At 44.3% G+C, this 20,000-nt stretch overlaps 1 protein-coding gene across 4 annotated transcripts; it reads left to right on the forward strand.

The window, feature by feature from the left end:
- Window positions 1-14,392: 14,392 nt before the first annotated feature.
- Window positions 14,393-17,754, forward strand: scg2a (secretogranin II a). Of its 4 annotated transcripts, none has more exons than XM_078410837.1 (3): window positions 14,393-14,586; window positions 14,826-14,908; window positions 15,521-17,754. In XM_078410837.1, exon 3 carries the CDS (start codon window positions 15,539-15,541, stop codon window positions 17,348-17,350), a length of 1,812 nt encoding a protein of 603 aa, XP_078266963.1. In that variant the 5' UTR covers window positions 14,393-14,586; window positions 14,826-14,908; window positions 15,521-15,538; the 3' UTR covers window positions 17,351-17,754. The 4 variants fall into 4 exon arrangements, with proteins under 4 accessions (XP_078266963.1, XP_078266964.1, XP_078266961.1 ...); XM_078410838.1 differs by having other exon boundaries at window positions 14,859-14,908; XM_078410835.1 differs by having other exon boundaries at window positions 14,394-14,586; window positions 14,826-14,952.
- Window positions 17,755-20,000: the final 2,246 nt, after the last annotated feature.

Raw genomic sequence — 20,000 nt, forward strand, 5'->3', positions numbered from 1 at the left:
CGAGTGTAGTTCCCACGGTGCGTTCTGCCGAACGCACTACTCTCTGCAGGGCCATCCTGTCCTGGGCAGAGCTGTTCCCAAACCAGACTGTAATGTTGCCGGACAGGATGCTCTCTACTGCCCCAGAGTAGAAGCAATGAAGGATCCTCAGAGACACTCTGAATTTCCTCAGCTGTCTAAGGTGGTAAAGGCGCTGCTTTGCCTTACCCACCAGTGCGGCAATATGCGTTGCCCACGTCAGATCCTCTGTGATGCGGACTCCCAAGTATTTAAAACTGCTCACCCTATCCACAGTTCAGTTTTGTTGATGCTTGTTGTGTTCAATAGTCTGGTGGTTGTTGGGAAGAAGCTGTTTCTAAACCTGGAATGAATTCAAAGTAAAAGATTTAAGTGTTATCCAATGGATCAGAAATTGTATTGAACTTGACAATCTGACAGCGGGAACATGGAAGGGAGAATTACATTTTTACCAATCAATTTTATTTTTGGTATCACTTGTAAAGTTGAAGGCAGTTTTTGAAACTGAAAATTGCTTTGGTGAGCTCAACTGAGGCTGCATTATCTCAAAATGTTTTATCGTTGTCTGTAGCATTAGTTTTATTAAGCAGAAAATCTTGGCAACAAAAATTAAAAGGTGGTTCAGGTCCTGTGAAATCTTCTCTCTTCTTTTATTTATATCACAAGCTTATAATTATCTTGACATAAATTGCTCCATGAAACTTATGGATCACCCCAACTGCAAAATATACTGCTTGCTAAAACTGGATAATGAAAATAGGTGCAAGGTGGAAGGAGATATGAGTGTAGCACAAAAAAATACACTGCTCATTTGCAACCCTTCAGCAGTTGGACTGGTGGTGGGAGATAACGTTTAATATTGCTTCTCTCTCCCTCTCTTTAGGTTTTGCTCGTTGATCTGAGAACTTGCATTTGCAGAAGTGTACGATTGGAAATGTGTCATCTACACAGCTTTTGCCATGTGAGGGTGGCACGGTGGCGCAGCGGTAGAGTTGCTGCCTTGCCTGTGCCAGGGACCCGGGTTCGATCCTGACTATGGTTGCTTGTCTGTGCAGAGTTCGTATGTTCTCCCCGTGACCTGCGTGGGTTTTCCCCGCGATCTTCCGTTTCCCACCACACTCCAAAGAAGTACAGGTTTGTAGGTTAATTGGCTTATTATAAATGTAAAATTTTCCCTAGTGTGGGATAGTGTTAATGTGCGGGGATCATTGGTTGGTGCGGATTCAATGGGCTGAAGGGTCTGTTTCCACACTGTATCTCTAAACTAAACTAAACTAAATTCTTTAGCACCAGAGCAGACTTTGTTTAAGGGTCACTGCACAATGCAACCTTGGTCATTTTGGTCAGCGATCAATCTAGCAAAATTCAACAGTGCCCAAGGTTCAAGTTGCCACTGAATGTCCGTAACATACTTTCCTTTAAATGGTGCCACTGCAGAACACACAAAAGAGAAGCATTAAAATAGAGACACCAGGAACTGCAGATGCTAGTTTTCAAGCAGTGACCTGATCCGAAATGTCACCTATCCATATTCTTCAGTAATGCTGCCTGATCCACTGAGTTACTCCAGCACTTTGTATCTTTTTTTAAAAAAATGAGAAGCATGAGGGTCTGTTCTGGGGCCCAAATTGACTAGAAAAGTAAAGAGCTCTATCAATTGTGGAATAAATCAGGCCTTTGGCTGGAGTTGAACTGAGACCTTAGTTAGGATTGGGGTTTGGACTGGAGCCAGAAACTAGTTGGATGCAACAGAGATCAGTGCTGGTCCTTCAATTATTTACAACCTATATTAATGACATCAACGAAAGAACTGAATGTATTGTGGCCAGATTTGCTAATGATTGAAGGAAACGTGGATTATCAGGTTGTGAGGAGGATATGACAAACGTGCAATGGGATTTGATAGGTTAATTGAGTGCGCACAAATTTGGCAGATGTGGGAAAACATGACGTTTTCTACATTGGAAGGAAGGCGGAAAAAACAAATTACAACTTAAATGTTGTAGTGAAAAGAAATGTTGTGTCCCAGTAGATGAAACAGGTAGGTACAGCCCGTAGGAAGGAACTGCAGATGCTGGTTTAAACCGAAGATAGACACAAAATGCTGGAGTAACTCAGCAGGATAGGCAGCAACTCTGGAGAGAAGGAATGGATGATGTTTTGGGTCGAGACCCTTCTTCAGTGAGAGTCAGGGGAAAGGGAAACGAGTGATATGGACGGTGATGTCAAAGGAGGTGGAGATCAAGGAAAAAGTAGACTAGATGTTGTTAGCTAGGAGAAGGTAACAACAAAGCAGAGATAAAATGTAATCAGGGACAGTCAGACTGGTCAGGTACAGCCTGGAATTAGAAATGCAAATTAAACTTGAATCTTTATTGCAGTACAGAAGGAGACCAATTTATTTGGACAATAAAATCGATTCCAGCTTTCGGAGTATTCTCTTCAGTTCCATTTCATTCTTATTTCCCTGAAACCTACTCTCTCTTCCTTACCTCTCGTGCCACCCGTCTTTGCCAGAGGTAATTTACAGTGGCAACCTATAAGTCTTTGGGATGTGTAAGAAACCAGTGCAACTGTTGAAACCCCACATAATCGCAGGAGAATGTGCAATCTCCACAGAGACAGCGGCCCAGGTCAATCTCAAAGTCAGGTCACTGAAACTGTCTGTCCACAGTAGTAACTGGTGCATCACTGTGCCACGGAAGAACCCATGTACTTGCAAAGGAGTCAACGCAAAGAAAATCCATGACATGTATTCTTGAGTTGAGGAAGTTGATGTATGAACAGAGATTGATTGGGTTAGGTCTTTGCTGACTGGAGTTCAGAGGAATGAGATGTGATCCAATACAACATATAAGATCCTGAGGGGATTGACAAAGTGGATGCTGAAAGTGTGTTTCAGAATAAGGAGTCACCCACTTACATTGGAGAAAAGAATGAATTTCTCTCTCAGAGGGTCACGATTCTTTGGAACTCTCTACCCCAGAGAAATGTGGAGGGGGGTGGGGACGTTGAATATATTTTAGGTGGAGACTGACAGACAATTGCAGTGCAGGGATTCAAGGAATATTACAAGAGAGTAGGGAAGAGGTCTTCAGCCCGAGATTGGATCAGCTATGATCTTATTGAAAGATGGAGCAAGGCTGAGGGGATAATAGTCCTATTCCTCCTCATCTTTCTCATGTTTCTCCAGATCCCTCACTTACTATAACCATCTTCCTCTGAACTAGTCATATCCCATTCTCTCAGATCCATCATTAATCACAAAGTTACTCTGAGCCAAAAGTTTCTACTATACCTTGTTAAGGCTGACTGCAAATTCGCTGATGAAGCATTTTATCCAACCTTAATCCTTCTATTAAATAGGCTGCCATCATTTACCATCTCTTCTCATGCCTCATTTTCCGTCTCTGTCATTTGCTCTTCTCTAGTTCCTATTACTTTGATTTATTTTATAGACATAGACAATAGACAATAGGTGCAGGAGGAGGCCATTCGGCCCTTCGAGCCAGCACCGCCATTCAATGTGATCATGGCTGATCATTCTCAATCAGTACCCCGTTCCTGCCTTCTCCCCATACCCCCTGACTCCGCTATCCTTAAGAGCTCTATCCAGCTCTCTCTCTCCTTTTATCCTCTGCCAATCATTTGGTTTAGTTTAGTTTGGAGATACAAAATCAAAACAGACCTTCGGCCCACCGAGTCTGTGCCGACCAGCGATCATCCAGACACAAGTTCTATCCTACACACATTGGGACAATTTTACCTTGAAGCCAATTAACCTACAGATTGCACATTATTGGAATGTGGAAAGAAACCAGCGCACCTGGAGAAAACCCATGTAGTCACAGGGAGAGCATACAAACTCCATACAGACAGGACCGTACTCAGGATCTATCTTAGGTCTCTGGTGCTGTAAGGCAGCAACTCTACCATGGTGCCATTGTGTTGCCTATTCTGCCATTCAACCATTTTTTTGTTTACCATCAAAAGCTCAGAAGATTTTTTTTTTAAATTCCTTTTCAATTCTGCTCACCTGTAATACCTTCCAAAGTTCAGGTCTTATCTTGAAATGTTCAGAAGTAAACAATTGTTCCTTGTAGTTTTATTCTGCCATTGAGTGGTATAATTGACCAACAATCATTGCCCGATGTTTCCTTCCTCATTTCACCAGTGCTGTGAAGAACATTTCTTACATCTATTTTGAAACTTTCTAGCCGAAACCTTGATGCACTTTTTATTTTTACAGATAATGAGAGAATGCTACGAGACCACAACGTTTTTTCTATTCAATTTGATTTTTGTAACCATTATATATTTCTTTTATTTTTGCCATTTTAATTCATACTAGACCAAGTGGACCCGTTGGGCCCAAACCTCTCCTGCATTGGTGCAGTACCCTCTCCTCCCCCCCCTCCCCCCTCCCCCTCCCCTCCCCCTCTTCCCCTCCCCTTCCCCTCCCCCAAAACTCCATCCCGCTCAACCCCCCCTTATCCTCCCTCCTCCCCCCTCCCTCCTTCCCACCTCCCTCCCTAGGAGATAGGTTTAAACTTTAAAATGTGAATAACTTTAAAAATATAACACCGATTTCAATGAAACTTCTTCCATTAGCACCAAAGGGACGACGGTGAGTAAGGTGGGCCTAAAATTGTCATGCTATCGTGTACCGTTTTGGCTGCAGTTCAGGAATAAACAAACAAATGAACAAACAAGAGTTTTAGTTTATAGATATATCATGTCAATGAGAGATGCAAAAAAAAATGACAGGGTAGCTCTGCGCAAATAAAATAAATAATGTGCTATTTCTGCCCTTATATTCTTTCCTTCTCATTTGTTGTAGTCCAAGAGCTTCAATTTATCTTCTGTTGCTTATGGACCCATAAGTGGACTTCGTCTAAGGAAATTAAGAGCAAGGAGATCCTACTGCAGTTGTACAGGGCCCTGGTTAGACCACACCTGGAGTATTATAAGAAGATAACTGCAGATGCTGGTACAAATCGATTTATTCACAAAATGCTGGAGTAACTCAGCAGGTCAGGCAGCATCTCGAGAGACCCAGTCACCCATTCCTTCTCTCTCGAGATGCTACCTGACCTGCTGAGTTACTCCAGCATTTTGTGAACACACCTGGAGTATTGTGTGCAGTTTTGGTCTCCTAATTTGAGGAAGGACATTCTTGCTATTGAGGGAGTGCAGCGTAGGTTCACCAAGTTAATTCCTGTGATGGCGGGACTGACATATGAGGAAAGAATGGGTCGACTGGGCTGGTATTCACTGGAATTTAGGATGAGTGGGGATCTTATAGAAACATATAAAATTCTTAAGGATTGGACAGGCTGGATGTAGGAAAAATGTTCCCCATGTTGGGGGAGTCCAGAACCAGAGGTCACAGTTTAAGAAATGATGCGCTACAATGCAGAAAACTATACTCTGAGCTCTGTACCTTCCCCTTTGCTCTATCTTGCAGTCAAATTTGAACTGATAGTACAGTATCTATGTACGATATATCAGATCTGTTTGGATAGCATGCAAAACAAAGCTTTTCACTGTACCTCAGTACATGCGACAATAATAAGCCTAAAGCTTTATTTTTTTTTAATAGCAGATTCATCTGCAGCAAAATAATATTTTACTTAGGACATAACCAATTTTACTTGCATCATGTTATGCACTATTATTTTTTTTGTAGGTTAGTATGCTCCCAGATGTTAAATAATATTTTTAAACGAAACATGTTTACGTATTTTGTGATCTCCATGCAACCTTCTATTTCTGGGCTTTCTGCCAGGGTACTGCCTGTTTTTCTACATCACACTGATGACAAAAAGGACTTTAAGAGACAGGTCTAATGGCTCTGCAAGCTGCTGCAGACAGGAGTGTGAGGGCGTGAGTCATCGCCAGCGTGGTGTACATGGATCATCTACCATCAGTGTTCCCCAGGCTCCCAGGCAACCATAACAAACCCATGTATTATGTTAAGACTGTTGTTCAGAAGTACGTGCGTTCCTTTGCTTCCCAGAGGCTGCAGAATACTGCACTCACAGTCCAAGTATATTGATAAAATCTGAGGTATTAAATGCACTAAACATACTATACCTGCACCTAATCACCAAATTCTGATGTAATGTTATTCTTTTTTATGACCAGTGTTGTTGCTTATTCCCAACCCATTCATACTGCTGTTTTTTTTTAAAAATCCAAGCTTATCCAGTAATAAAAAAAACAAAAATAGTTCAGTTCAGTTTAGTTTACAGAAAGCATAAAAACAGGCTCTTCGGCAGACTGTGCACGTGACAGCTATCCATCGTCCGTTCACACTGGTTCTTTTCGTGTTCTTGTTCTATGCCTGTATGAAACTTTGCGAGTCTTCAAGGTACAACAGAAGTCTTTATTACAGTAACTCAATGCTGGCAGCAAGACAACTAAAATGACTGCCACCCCACAATCTGACTGCACACTCCGCACTGTGTACAGCCAAGATAACTATGTACAAAACATCTCCCTTTGTCCTGTGCAGCGCCACCTGCTGCATGGGAGAAGCAATGGGTCCTCCCACCCCATATAGTCCATCAAACATCACAGTTCTGTTATCCCACTTTCTCATTTACTGCCAATTAACCTGCAGACCCCGCATGTCTTTAGGCTGCTGGAGGAAACCGGAGAACCTGGAGGAGAACAACCCGGTCATAGGGAGAACGGGCAAACTCCATACAGAAAGCACGCCAGCTCAGAATCAAAATTAGGCTGTGAGGCTGCGGCTCTACCAACTGCGCCACTGTACTGCCCTAATAAATGTTCAGCGGGGTATGCAGCATCTATGGATGGAGAAACAGAGTTCATAAGACCATAATCCAGGTTGATGGCCTTTCATCAGGAAATCTATGAACTGTGTACGTGGGGTTGAAAATGTAACATGCAGTAAATAAATAGTGTAATTTTGCTGATTGTGATGTCCAGAGGTTTCAATGCACAGTGGCCAGGAATACAAAGTCTAATCAGATAAGTTTCCCTGAATTTGATCATGCAGTAGCAGCGGGGATCGCTGGTCGGCATGGACCCGATGGGCCAAAGGGTCTGTTTCCGTGCTGTATCTCTACACTAAACTAAACTAAACTAAGTTAATCGCTCTACCTCATAAAATTGAAACTAGCCAATTTCCAAAAAATCATAGCAATGATGAATACTAGAGGCACATCTATTGTGTAGAGAATTGCTCGGGTACAAATTAGCATTGCTCGGGTACAGCCACATGTCTGGTAGACAGTTAAATATCTGCAACATATGTTATTTCCAGCAGAAAAATTAATACATTTGTTTCGTAAAACTGAATAACCTTGTTTGGTGAAGAATATTCTGCATTCAATCCAATGCAATATTAGCCAATATTAGGATGTCTTCAATAGGAATCATTGCTTGTTGAAGCAATTATGATTTCATATCAAGAATGCATTCCTTTTGCTATTGATGGATAAACCTTAATTGAGAATAATTTAGCTATTGAAAATACTGAGCGATTGAAAAATCATAATTGAGAATAATGTGGCAATCATTTAGCTATTGATGAAAAAAATCATAAATGAGAATAATTTACCAATTATTAGATGGTCAAACTGAGGAAACAATGAAGTCCGTCAGTTCTGTGTAAAAGGATTGTAGGCCCTCAATAGACAATAGACAATAGAAAATAGGTGCAGGAGAAGGCCATTCGGCCCTTCGAGCCAGCACCGCCATTCAATGTGATCATGGCTGATCATTCTCAATCAGTACCCCGTTCCTGCCTACTCCCCATACCCCCTGACTCCGTTATCCTTAAGAGCTCTACCTAGCTCTCTCTTGAATGTGTTCAGAGAATTGGCCTCCACTGCCCTCTGAGGCAGAGAATTCCACTCTGAGGCAATGAATGTTCTGAGTTCAATTTACAACTGACAGGATTGAAACTATATTACAATATTATCGTAAATAATACATATCTGCTATATTCATCTGTTACATTGTGAAAGATCAACTTAATTAAAGTTAAAACAAGGATACAGTGGTGTACATCGGCATGATGACATATTTATGATTTAACACACAGGGGACCTGAGGCTGCTATTAGCATTGTAGAATCTCACGTTCCAGACCAGATCCATTACTAAATCCACTGAATTTATATTGCAGGAGCATTTATGCAACATGAATTGACTGCACAAGTGTTTCAACTTTTATAATGGTGACCCGTAGCTTGCTCATTATGCTCGCTGTGGTGACATATATTGCAACACTCATTTAAGGCATTTGTTGAAGTTAAGGCTCTGAAATTTCCAATTACATTGTACCATGGAAACCATATGTCACCACAAGCTTGGCTGTTGTTATACTGTATAGTTGTAAGAGACGCCTTTCAGAAAATCTTGTAGGTGTATTATTTTGAAAATGATAAATATATATTTGGTACTCTCAGTCTTTCTTTCGATGGACTAGTCATGAATGAAAAGATTTGCCATTTCTTGAAGTTTCATTTTGCATATGCACATACAAATCAGGACCTCCAGTAGGAGATTCAGCCCCTTGAAACCGCATGAATTATGATCTCGACTCCACTTTTTTTCTGACTTCATCTCTTTGCTTACCAGAAATCCATCTACATTTGCCTTTGAAATATTCAAAGATTTTCGCCATCCTATGAGCAAATATTCTCCTGCCTTCTCCCCATAACCTCCGCATAAGAGTAGTTAATCTGTGGAACCCATTGCCACAGAGGGTCGTGGAGGCCAAGTGGATATTTTTAAGGCAGAGATAGACAAATTCTTGATTAGAATGGGTGTCAAGGGTAATGGGGAGAAGGCAGGAAAATGGGATTAGGAGGCAGAGATAAGCCATGATTGAAAGGAGGAGTAGTCTCGATGGGCCGAATGGCCTAATTCTACTCCTATAACTTGTGAACGTGAACCTTTGATAACCTTAAAAATCAAGTATTTGTCAATGCGGAGAACTATATTTTGCGCTCTGCAGCTTCCCCTTTGCTCAATCTATTGTACTTGAGTTGGGACTGACAGTACCTATGTATGGTATATCTTGTTCTGTTTGGATAGCATGCAAGACAAAGCTTTTCATTGTACCTCAGTATATGTGATAATAATAAACCTAAACCTAAGGAACACAACATAATTCTCCCGTGACAGATGAAGGCACTTTGGAAGATTAAATGCTAGGTTAAAACTGTCAAGGGTTATCATTCTTAAGGTGATCATTATGCAGATATTCATTTTTACTCTTTGATGCCAACAGGTCCACCACGTATGGGCATTATATGCAAGGCACCTTAAATTTCATTTTAGTGATAGAGTGTGGATACAATCCCTTTGGCCCATTGAGTCTGTGCTGACCAGCACTCAAGTTCCGTCCTACACATTAGGGACAATTTACAGAAGCCAATTAGCCTACAATCCCGCACGTCTTTCAAATGTGGGAGGAAACCGGAGAACCCAGTCACAGGGAGATGTGCAAACTCCACACAGACAGCACCCAAGGTCAGGATCAAATCCAGGTCTCTGGCACCATGGGGCAGCAACTCTACCATTACACCACTGTGCTGCTCATGTATTGAATTCTGCCAGCGAGAATTCCAGACATAAAAACAGAAAAGGCCGGAAGTACTCATCAGGTCCGGCTGCATCTGTGGGAAGAGAAACCGAGTTAATGGTTCCCGTTGAAGAAGCTTCATCAGAATTGGGAAGAGAGGGTTGGACAGGGGGCAAAACCAGGGTGACCATGGGGATGAGCTCTAAATGAAGCTACCGGGTCAAATGAGTGAATGGGAGCAGTTAGAGAGTGGGAACATAGACAAAAGAACCCAGGCAAAAGAATATGAGAATTGTGAAATGCAGAGTGGAAAGACATGTCACTGGGATGTCCACTGGCCCTAGAGGGAAAAAGGGGAAACAAAAACAACAGTTAAAATGAGTCAATATCACAAAGTAAATGACTGATGCAGAGAGAAAACAAGGTACGTGAACTTGTTGGAGTCAACGTTAAGTACAGAAGGCGGCAAAATGCCCAGATGGAAGATGAGATGTTGTTCCTCAAGCTTACGATGGACTGCTATGTAACAGTGCAGGAGGCCACAGACTAAAGGATCAGAGAGGGAATAGGATGGAGAATTAAAATGGCGGGTGACAGGAAGTTGATGGTCGGCTCTGCGGACTGAACACAGTGATGTGCAAAGTGATCACCAAATTTGATTTTGGTTCCTCCAATGTCGAATAGACCACTTTAAAAAAAAACTGTTTTCTTCCCTCTGGGAATGGAGGACACGCCCAATGGGTCAAATCTTTCTCTCTGTGCATCACAACTGCCACACTGCATTGTCTAGGTTTCTTTGTCCATGTTTCCCCACTCTCAAACTCTCTCCCATTCAATCATTGACCAGTGAACCTTACTTACAGCTGATCCCCATGGTCATCTCATTAGAGACATCCCTCCCTGCAGCTTCGCAAACTTCTCGTCTCCTTTCCACCAGCTCTGACGAAGGCTCTTTGATCTGAAACATTGATTCTCTCTTCCCACAGATGCGACTTAACCTGCAGAATATTTCCAACATTTTCTCTTTTTGTTTTAGATTTTGTGCAGCAGCAGAAAGAATATGTGGAAATAAGTAGGATGGCTGGAATCTATCGAGGAAATGAAAATGTTTTTAAAAAACTGCAGATGTTCAAAATTTAAAATAAAAACAGTAAATGCTGGATCGTTATTAAAAAAAAAGTCATTGAATTTCACCATCAAGACCAGTGTTTAATATCCATTGTTTGCCATTTCAGAGTAGTTAAGTCAAATCCACTGGTGGGTCCAGAGTCTCACACTGTAAATGGCTCGATTGTAATCATGTATTGTCTTTCTGCTGACGGCATAGTACGCGACAGAAGCTTTTCACTGTACCTCGGTACACGTGACAATAAACTAAACTGTAAACATTCGTCATGGCTATCCCTCGAGGTCGAGGATGATGGTCTACGTTCCGATGTCAGAATGAAGACGCCTGTGCGTGTGTTTGTTTAACGTGTACTTGATGTTGCACTCCAAGAAGAACACGGTCCTTCACAAATCAATCAACTAATTCCAGTGGCAAGGGAACCAAGATGATTGGAGCTGGTAGATTTGTTGCAGCCTTCATCCGCCTTCATAGCCATTGAGTTCAAGATAACTTTGTCCGCCTGATCCGCCATTGAGGTTGTGTATGCTGGATCGTTCTTAGTCTGGACCCTCATCCTCGACCTTACCACCATGGGTGGCTAGTACTTCTGACGGCATCACTCTCGGGATCATGGGGGCACGCAAGCCTCTTCACCACAACAAGGTGAACGATCCGAAGAGATGTAAACATTACCCAAATTCTATTATGATTAGCGATTTCCAACTTGAAGAACGTTGATCACAAAATATTTTATTTAGGTGCACAGAGTCTCTCCATCAGAGTAGGGGAATCGAGGACCCGAAGACTTGGGTTCAAGGTGAAGGGGAAAAGATTTAATAGGAATCTGAGGGGTAACTTTTTCACACAAAGGGTGGTGGGTGTATGGAACAAGCTGCCAGATGAGGTAGTTGAGGCTGGGACCATCCCAATGTTTAAGAAACATTGTACATGGATAGGACAGGTTTGGAGAGATATGGACCATGCACAGGCAGGTAGGACTAGTGTAGCAGGGACGTTGGCTGGTATGGACAAGTTGGGTCGAAGGGCCTGTTTCCACCCACTCTATGGCTCCATGACTCTATGACAACGACCCTCTAGTTTCATTGTCACCTTTATTGATACCAGCTATTAGCCCAGACATTTTGATTTACTTTACAGTGAATTTCCCATTTGCCATGGTGGAGTTCAAACTCATGTCAGTGGATCAATACTTCAAGTCTCTCTGTTATTTACAGTAAATTACCCAGTCTCCAAATCTTATGTGCACTTTTTTCAACAAGGGAAGATGAAACCTTTGACTGAGTAAAAATAATTGAACTGACAGATGGAGAACACTTGCAGTGCTCTTCTATGTTTTATATACTTGTTTGTGGTGACCATATCGCCACTATGCAATATTCCACAATGTCAAGATTCAGTGGTATTGATGGTTGGACAAATGGGTTTATGAGAAGTGCATTTTTAGTAAGAATGTGTGTATGTGTAAATTGAGCCGGTATGAGGTTTAAGAGGTCAATTTGGAAGTCTGGTAGCAGTACACACATCAGGAGGTAAGTCATTGCCACACGTCCTTACCTTTCCTCCTTTGGTGAGCATGCTTTAGACTTTAGAGATAGAGTGCTGAAACAGCCCCTTTGGTCCACTGAGTCCGTGCTGACCAGGTATCACCCAGTACACTACCACTATCCTACACACTAGGGACAATTTACAATTTTACTGAAGCCAATTAACCTACAAACCTGTTTATTCACAAAATGCTGGAGTAACTCAGCAGGTCAGGCAGCATCTCGGGAGAGAAGGAATGGGTGACGTTTCGGGTCGAGACCCTTGTTCAGACTCCAGCATTTTGTGAATAAATCGATTCGTGCCAGCATCTGCAGTTATTTTCTTATACTTCTTTAACCTACAAACCTGTACGTCTTTGAAGTGTGGGAGGAAACCGAAGCACGTGGAGAAACCCCATGTGGTCACAGGGAGAACGTCCAAACTCCATTCAGACAGCACCCATAGTCAGGATCAAGCCCGGGTCTCTGGTGCCGTAAGGCAGCATCTCTACTGCTGCGCCACTGTGCCGCCGTTCTTGCACTGAATTCTCCTAGCCCTGTGTGTAGCAACTCCATCTCACGGTTTCTTAAGCCACCAGGCCTGCTCCTCCTGGCGGCAGGGAAGATAACGCCTACACCGGCCTTTTATTAACCTGTGCTCTGTATTCCCACATTGTCCCATAATCTGTGTTGCTGTCCTTCCCCCAGAATCGATGAAGTGCCATATTCGCCAGCGGTAAAGATGATGCGCACTTAACCCAAGCGATCCAGATGTTTGGAAATAATTCCAGATGTTTTTTAAATGCACCCTATTGGAGCTGCACCAACTCAGTCCAACACCGGAATTGGGCCCCTTATTCTGCTTTGCTCGCTGCTCCATGTTTCATTCGAATCATGGCACAATTTTAGTGCCTCCCATGTTAGGTTCCCACTGCTGAGGTGAAAGGGGCAATGTGACTCAGAAAGTGAAAAGCCAACTATGGTAACAAAAAGGTGGACTGCACAAATAAAATTGGTACACAAGGAACTGCAGATGCTGGAATCTTGAGCAAAGCACAAAATGTTGGAGGACATCAACGGGGCAGGCAGAATCAGGGGATGGAATGATGGGGCCCCACTTGAAATGTCGCCTATCAATTCCCTTCTCAGATGCAGCCTGACCCTCTGAGTTACTGAGCACTTTGTGTTTGGCTTTAAATAAATTAATATTTCACCAGTCTGGTGTGTTTTTGTTTTCATTTGCCGTGGTAAGCACATTAACTTCCATTAATACTATTTCTGGTCATTGGACAGATGAAACCGCAAATGGATCTGTTCAGCTTTGTGAGAAACTAATGGTGCTTCAGGAATTTCTGAAAGGACTGCAGATGCTGGAATCATCATATGTTCATACGTCCTAGAAGCAGAATTGGGCCATTTGGCCCATCAAGACCACTCAACCAGTCTTTAACCAGATTAAATCCTCCACCAGGTACACTGGGTTCCCTGAATTCAATGCAAAACTCGCCTGCGATTTAATATGAAGCCGGTTCTAGCGAGAACATCTTTCCCCCCCGAAGGTAGACACAAAAAGCTGGAGTAACTCAATGGGACAGGCAGCATCTCTGGAGAGAAGGAATGGGTGACGTTTCGGGTCAAGACAATTCGTCTCAACCCGAAACGTCGCCCATTCCTTCTTTCCAGAGATGCTGTCTGCCCGCTGAGTTACTCCAGCTTTTTGTGCCTATCTTCGGTTTAAACCGGAGTTCCACACCTGCAGTTCCTTCCTACATATTTCCCCCCTGTTTGTAAGTGTTGGGTCTGCAGCAAGTTGGGTTGAGATTTTCAACGTCAGGACAGGGTGATCTATCTTTCCCTCTTGAGCAAAACAAAAGTGTTGGAGGACAGACACAATATGCTGGAGTAACTCAGCGGCGCAGGCAGCATCTCTGATCTGATTTAATCTCTGATGCTGCCTGTCCCGCTGAATTACTCCAGCGTTTTGTGTTTCCATCTTCGGTTTAAACCAGCATCTGCAGTTCCGTCCTTTCTTCAGCTGTTCCAGTGGTTGCTTGTAATTGCGTAGACAAGCCACAGACATAACACACTTGTGCTGGTCCCTCCTTCCAGTGGTTCCTTAGGCAGATGCTGCAGTGCACTCCATTTCCGATTGCATTCAGTGATAAGGCTTCACTGGCGTCAGCGTTGGGGTGACGCACGGTCAGGTGGTTGTGGTTTGTTACGGCGGCTGCTTTATAAACCGGGAGCTGTCCTGGTCCTGAAAATCTCAACCCAACTTGCTGCAGACTCTCACAAACGTGGGGGTGGAAAAAAATATGTTCTCGCTCGAACCGGCTTCATATTAAATCGCAGGCAAGTTTTGCATTGAATTCGGGGAACCCGGTGTACTGGTGGAGGATTTAATCTGGTTAAAGACTACTGATCTTTTTATTTAAACGCTTATTTAAACAACCTGTTGCGCCCTCGAAATGTTATTAGATCCCTGATTCGTGGGGGAGGGAGGGCAAAATCTGTAACGTTTCTGCATTTACAGACCAAACTGAACTAATTTTGGGGTGTTGTTTTTTTTGTGTTGCTTTTTTCCCATTAAGGCTCTACCTGCCGACCTCCCGATTACGAATTAGACGACGGACACCGACAGCTTTGACCAAGTGCGATTTCCACAGCAAACCCAGTGAAGTGCAGTAAAATATATGGGCGAATATTAGATTGGAATTGGTGTGTTTTTAACGCGCAATCCGATTTTTTGCAATTTCCGTTCGTACCTTACGATCTTTCGGTATTTAAGAAAAAGACCCACTGTTTTTTTCAGGGACGATTAATAAATAAATTGCATGTTTCCCTGGCAACGCAGACTGCTGCATTTCACAAAGCAGACGAAGCCGGTACATGGTGGGATGGGTTTGGCGTTTAATAAATAGAAATGGCACAAAGCAGATGCTCAATGCCATGTAAGAAAAGGTCCAATAGAAAACAATGGAAGGTCTCTTGTAGGCCGGCGCGATTGATGGAAATAATCTTGGCAAGAGTAGAAAAAATAAAAAACTCAATGAAATTCAGACATAAAAATAATTCCAGTTGGGCTTTCGTCATTTCTTCTCCACAAACCCCTTTCGAATGAACAATACATTGACGAAATCCATACCCTTTGCCTAGAAAATTTAACGAATGAAATCAGAATGATCCGATGTGATAGAGTTTTGGTAGATACTTGTGATTTTCCAGATTAAAAGGTCTAATTTTGTCATTGTTTCTGTGTTTTTGTTTTTGTTTTTTGTTTTGCCAGCTGTGGGCAACAATAAAGATGGCGATGTTGAAGACTTTGACAGTCGGTACCATGCTAACGCTCAGCCTTCTGCTTAATGCCCAGAGTCTACGCGCCGCGTCCTTGGCGCCGTATAGATACGACCCGGGTTCCTTTAAGGAAAACGCCTACAGCTATCCAGACCCTAACATGGTCAAAGCCCTGGAGTTGATTGAGAATTTAAGACAAAATAACGAAGACCAGTCGGTGGCAGACTACGACGCGAGGGGAGCCCCTCGCTCCTTTCAAGAGCCCCTCTTTAAAAAGTTGGAGGGGATGGACCGGGTAAATGCAGATGCAGACAGCGCCGGCGATTCTTCAGACGAGGACAGGGCTGAATGGGCTAAACGTTTACTGCTGCAGGCGTTGGTGCAAGCAGAAAGCCAGACCAGGGCTTACCGACCAGAAGCCAGGTATTACAAACAAGACGGCGAGGCGATGGACTTTGGAGGTGACCGACAGGACTACAACGACGACGAGTTCTCCTTGAACGATATGAAAGATAAGCTGTCGAGGAAACACCACGTCTCCTTCCTGGAGGACGGCTACAACGTCAACCCTTACAAACGCACCAACGAGATCGTGGAGGAGCAGTATACCCCACAGAGTCTCGCAACCTTGGAGTCTGCCTTCCGCGAACTGGGGACCTACCCGCCGGCGCGCAAGGAGCAGGGTAGGGTGGACCAAGAGCATTCTCGCAAAGGAGAGGAAGGTGATGTCTCCCGGGCCAACGATTTTGTCTACGAGGACGCGGCGGACGGGGAAGACTGGAACTCCATAGAAACGAAGACCAGGCATCGCCATAGGGGGGACGGGGAAGCGGAGAGGGAGCCCGAGGTCGCGGGCTACAACGACAAGAAGTCTCTGCATGAGGTTGACTTGGATCATCTGGATTCGCGGGAGAAGGCGGCGCCCAGAGAGATGGACGGCAAGGATGAGATGGCAGACGCCGCCATGGACCTGATGTTGCAATATTACAAGAGGCTGCAAGGAGGGCAGCCCGGGAGGGCAGCTGGCAACGCGGGGGGAGACAGGGACGGGGAGGGCGAGAAGGTGGCCCGGGGGACGGAGGGTGACATTGAGCCGGGACTCCTGGACCAACTGGTCGAACTGTCCAGCAGGTTTCAGATCCCGCCGGATGACATCCTGAGAATGCTGAAGGACGTGGAGCAGAAGAAGCAAGCGGCCGGGACAGACTCAGACTCAGACTCAGAGCAGGAGAGCTCAGAGACAGGGGGGCGCAGAGACGGCCAACGGTTCCGAGATGCCCACAGCAGGGGCCGCTTCGCCCAGCACAACGCAGGCGACGACCTCACCACCGAAGACATCCTGAACATCCTGGGGACGGGCGACAGGGTGTACGAGAAGCCGGATTACTTCCGAAAAGCCGACCCGTTGAAAGGCCGCCAGCCCGCGCCTTACCAGAGTCTCTTTGGGCATCGCAACCACGACTGGACCGAGCAAGACACGGGCAACCGGGCCACGGCGGTGGACGAGGACCAACTGGCCAGGTACCTGGAGAGGGTTGTGGCCCGGAACCCCGAGCTGCTGAGGGCCAGGGTGGATGAGCAAGCTGAGGCCGACAGCTACCAGGACGCGGTGCAGGAGTTTCTGCGGGGCCTGAGCCCCCGGGAAGCCGCCGAGGTCTTGTCCGTGGCCAACAGCATCCCGACCTACACCAAAGCCAACGCTTACCGCGCCCCACCGAGGCAGCAGAAAGGGGAAGGGTTGGCGTCCATGGTGCTCAAGCTAAAAGAATTGGTAAACCAACAGGACCGGGCGGCGAAGGAATCAAACATTGAACAGTATTAACCAAGAGGGCGGTGTGTGAACACAGAAACACAACAGATTGCCAGCTGATGACAAAACTCTACACACTCAGTGGCGATTTCTGACGATAGGATCCAAGGACAATAACATAAATACAACACCTCTTGTCAATGGTCGTTGTCACAGGCCGTTCTTTAGTTGTTAAAATTACTTTTCATGATGAGACAGTTTTAAAAGTCATGAGATGTTGACATTGGCTGAAACTACCCCATCGTGCATGGTTAAACGTTGGTAGAAACGCGTGTGTGGGTTGATTTTTATTTAATAAACGTATTTTGTTTCTTATTAACCAAATGAACTCGTTATTATCTATCTATGATTTCTGTGATAAGCTGAGAAGAAAATAAAGTGGCATTAAGAAAATAAAGCAGCATTAATTCTTGCAACTTTTGCACACAGTGTTTTTTTAACTTCAGTTCCTAATCCTCACGGGAGACTTCTCTTCTGCGTTACCAACAGGCTCGGTTGGGATGGGACGCGAGAGTGCTGGAGTAACTCAGCGGGTCAGGCAGCATCTCCCTAGAGAAAACAGATAGGGTCAATTCTCATTTCATATCCACTTTCTCCCGAGATACTGCCTGACCCGCTGAGTTACTCTGGCATTTTGTGTCTACCTTTGGTATAAACCAGCATCTGCAGTTCCTTCATATATCAAGCATGACCGAGTCCACGTTTCCTCCTGGGCAAAACATTTGACGTTGTAAAAATCGAGAATCACCAACAAATAGAAGTGTAATTTGCCATCGGTTTCTCTCAAGTGCACACACAGAACCGCGTTTAAACCCCTTTCTGTTGAATGAACCATTTTAGTGATTCAGTTTGCTTCACACGCATGATGTTTATGGCAAAGAACATTCATTTTAAAGATTAGGCTGTTAGAATATTTGACAATCCAAGGTATCGGATGATATGGGGTGAAGGCCATGGACCTAGGTCACAACATAGGCGCAGTGGTAGAGTTGCTGCCTTACAGCGAATGCAGCGCCGGAGACTCAGGTTCGATCCTGACTACGGGCGCCGTCTGTACGGAGTTTGTACGTTCTCCCCGCCCGTGACCTGCGTGGGTTTTCTCCGAGATCTTCGGTTTCCTCCCACACTCCAAAGACGTACAGGTTTGTAGGTTAATTGGCTGGGTAAAATGTAAAAATTGTCCCTAGTGGATGTAGGATAGCGGGGCGCAGACCCGGTGGGCCGAATGGCCTGTTTCCGCGCTGTATCTCTAAATCTAAAATCAAATCAGCCAAGTTCTCATTCAATAGTCGTTCAGGACATCAATGGCCTATTGCTGGTTTGATGCAGCTCTGGACATAGATGATGGTGGCTGATGTGTTTGTCCCAAGCAGCTGGACGTGTCTTCAACCACAGCATGGAACGCCTCCAATCTTTTCAAAAGGAAAATCATTGACTCGCAGGTTAGTTGGCGATTGACTTGGGGGGTGGAGGCGGCTGGTTCCGGAGTTGCAAGCAGTTTCTAAAGCGAGCAAGAGCGGGTGCACTGGAAACAAAAGCTTCTGCAACACCATGTAAACTGTATCTCTAAACTAAACCAAACCATGTGGTCCCAGACACGAATGCTTTGACGGTCATCCCTCTGAGTGAACAGAGGGTATATAAAGTAGACAAATATGGTGTAATGTGAGGGGAAGATGTTGGGGGGGGGGGGGGGGGGGGAGAGCAGGGGTAGGACCATGAGGAAGGGGAAAAGTTCTCAACAGGACACCAGTAACTTCATTGAAATGTGCCACTTGCTCCAGCCAAACTATTACTAGAACTGTGCAAAGTCTGCTCTGGCAATGGACAGCAACTTAATGGTTGTCAACAATGGCGTGTGGATAAAGTTGGATATAATGACAATACATCACCCCCACCCTGGCACTATGGAAATAATAGGCATGCGCTATTTCAATACATCTCACTCTACTTCTAAGAGAGCACCAGTTGGAAAGGGAATGGAACTTTGCCAATATTACATGTGTCACCTTTTATCAGGATAAAAGAAGTCTGAATAAAATGACGTGCCTTTAGAAAGGAGGCGAGGAGAAATTTATTTCGTCAGAGGGTGGTGAATCTGTGGAAATTCATTACCACACACATGGCTGTGGAGGCCAAGTCTTTGGGTATTTTTAATGCGGAGGTCGACAGGTTCTTGATTAGTAAGGGTGTCCAAAGTTAGGGGAGAAGGCAGAGAATGAGGTTGAGAGGGAAAGATAGATCAGCTATGATTGAATGGCAGAGTAGACTCGATGGGCCAAATGACTTAATTCTGCTCGTATAACTTATGAATTTATTACATTCACATTATTTTCAGAGAACCGCACTTGTACCACAATCAGAAGGGATTCCATTAGTTCAGCTGAAGTGATGAAAAAACGTGTGCATAGATCCTGGCATCGATCCAGACACATTTATTCCATGGAAACCTATTATTTTACTGATAGATGAGCCTCCATAACAAAGCAAAGGATGACTGCTGGGGGATGAGGGAGATCCTTTGAACATTTGGACCCTTTTCGTCAGTATAAATCTTATACGTGGAAAGTACGAATACAAAAAAGCCACACAAAATATCAAGGCACCTTTAGGCATTTTCAAACAAAGATTCTACTGTCTAGACCACACTGGCAGAAGCTCT

Source organism: Rhinoraja longicauda, chromosome 13 (assembly GCF_053455715.1).
Source record: "Rhinoraja longicauda isolate Sanriku21f chromosome 13, sRhiLon1.1, whole genome shotgun sequence".
Lineage (NCBI taxonomy): Eukaryota > Metazoa > Chordata > Chondrichthyes > Rajiformes > Arhynchobatidae > Rhinoraja > Rhinoraja longicauda.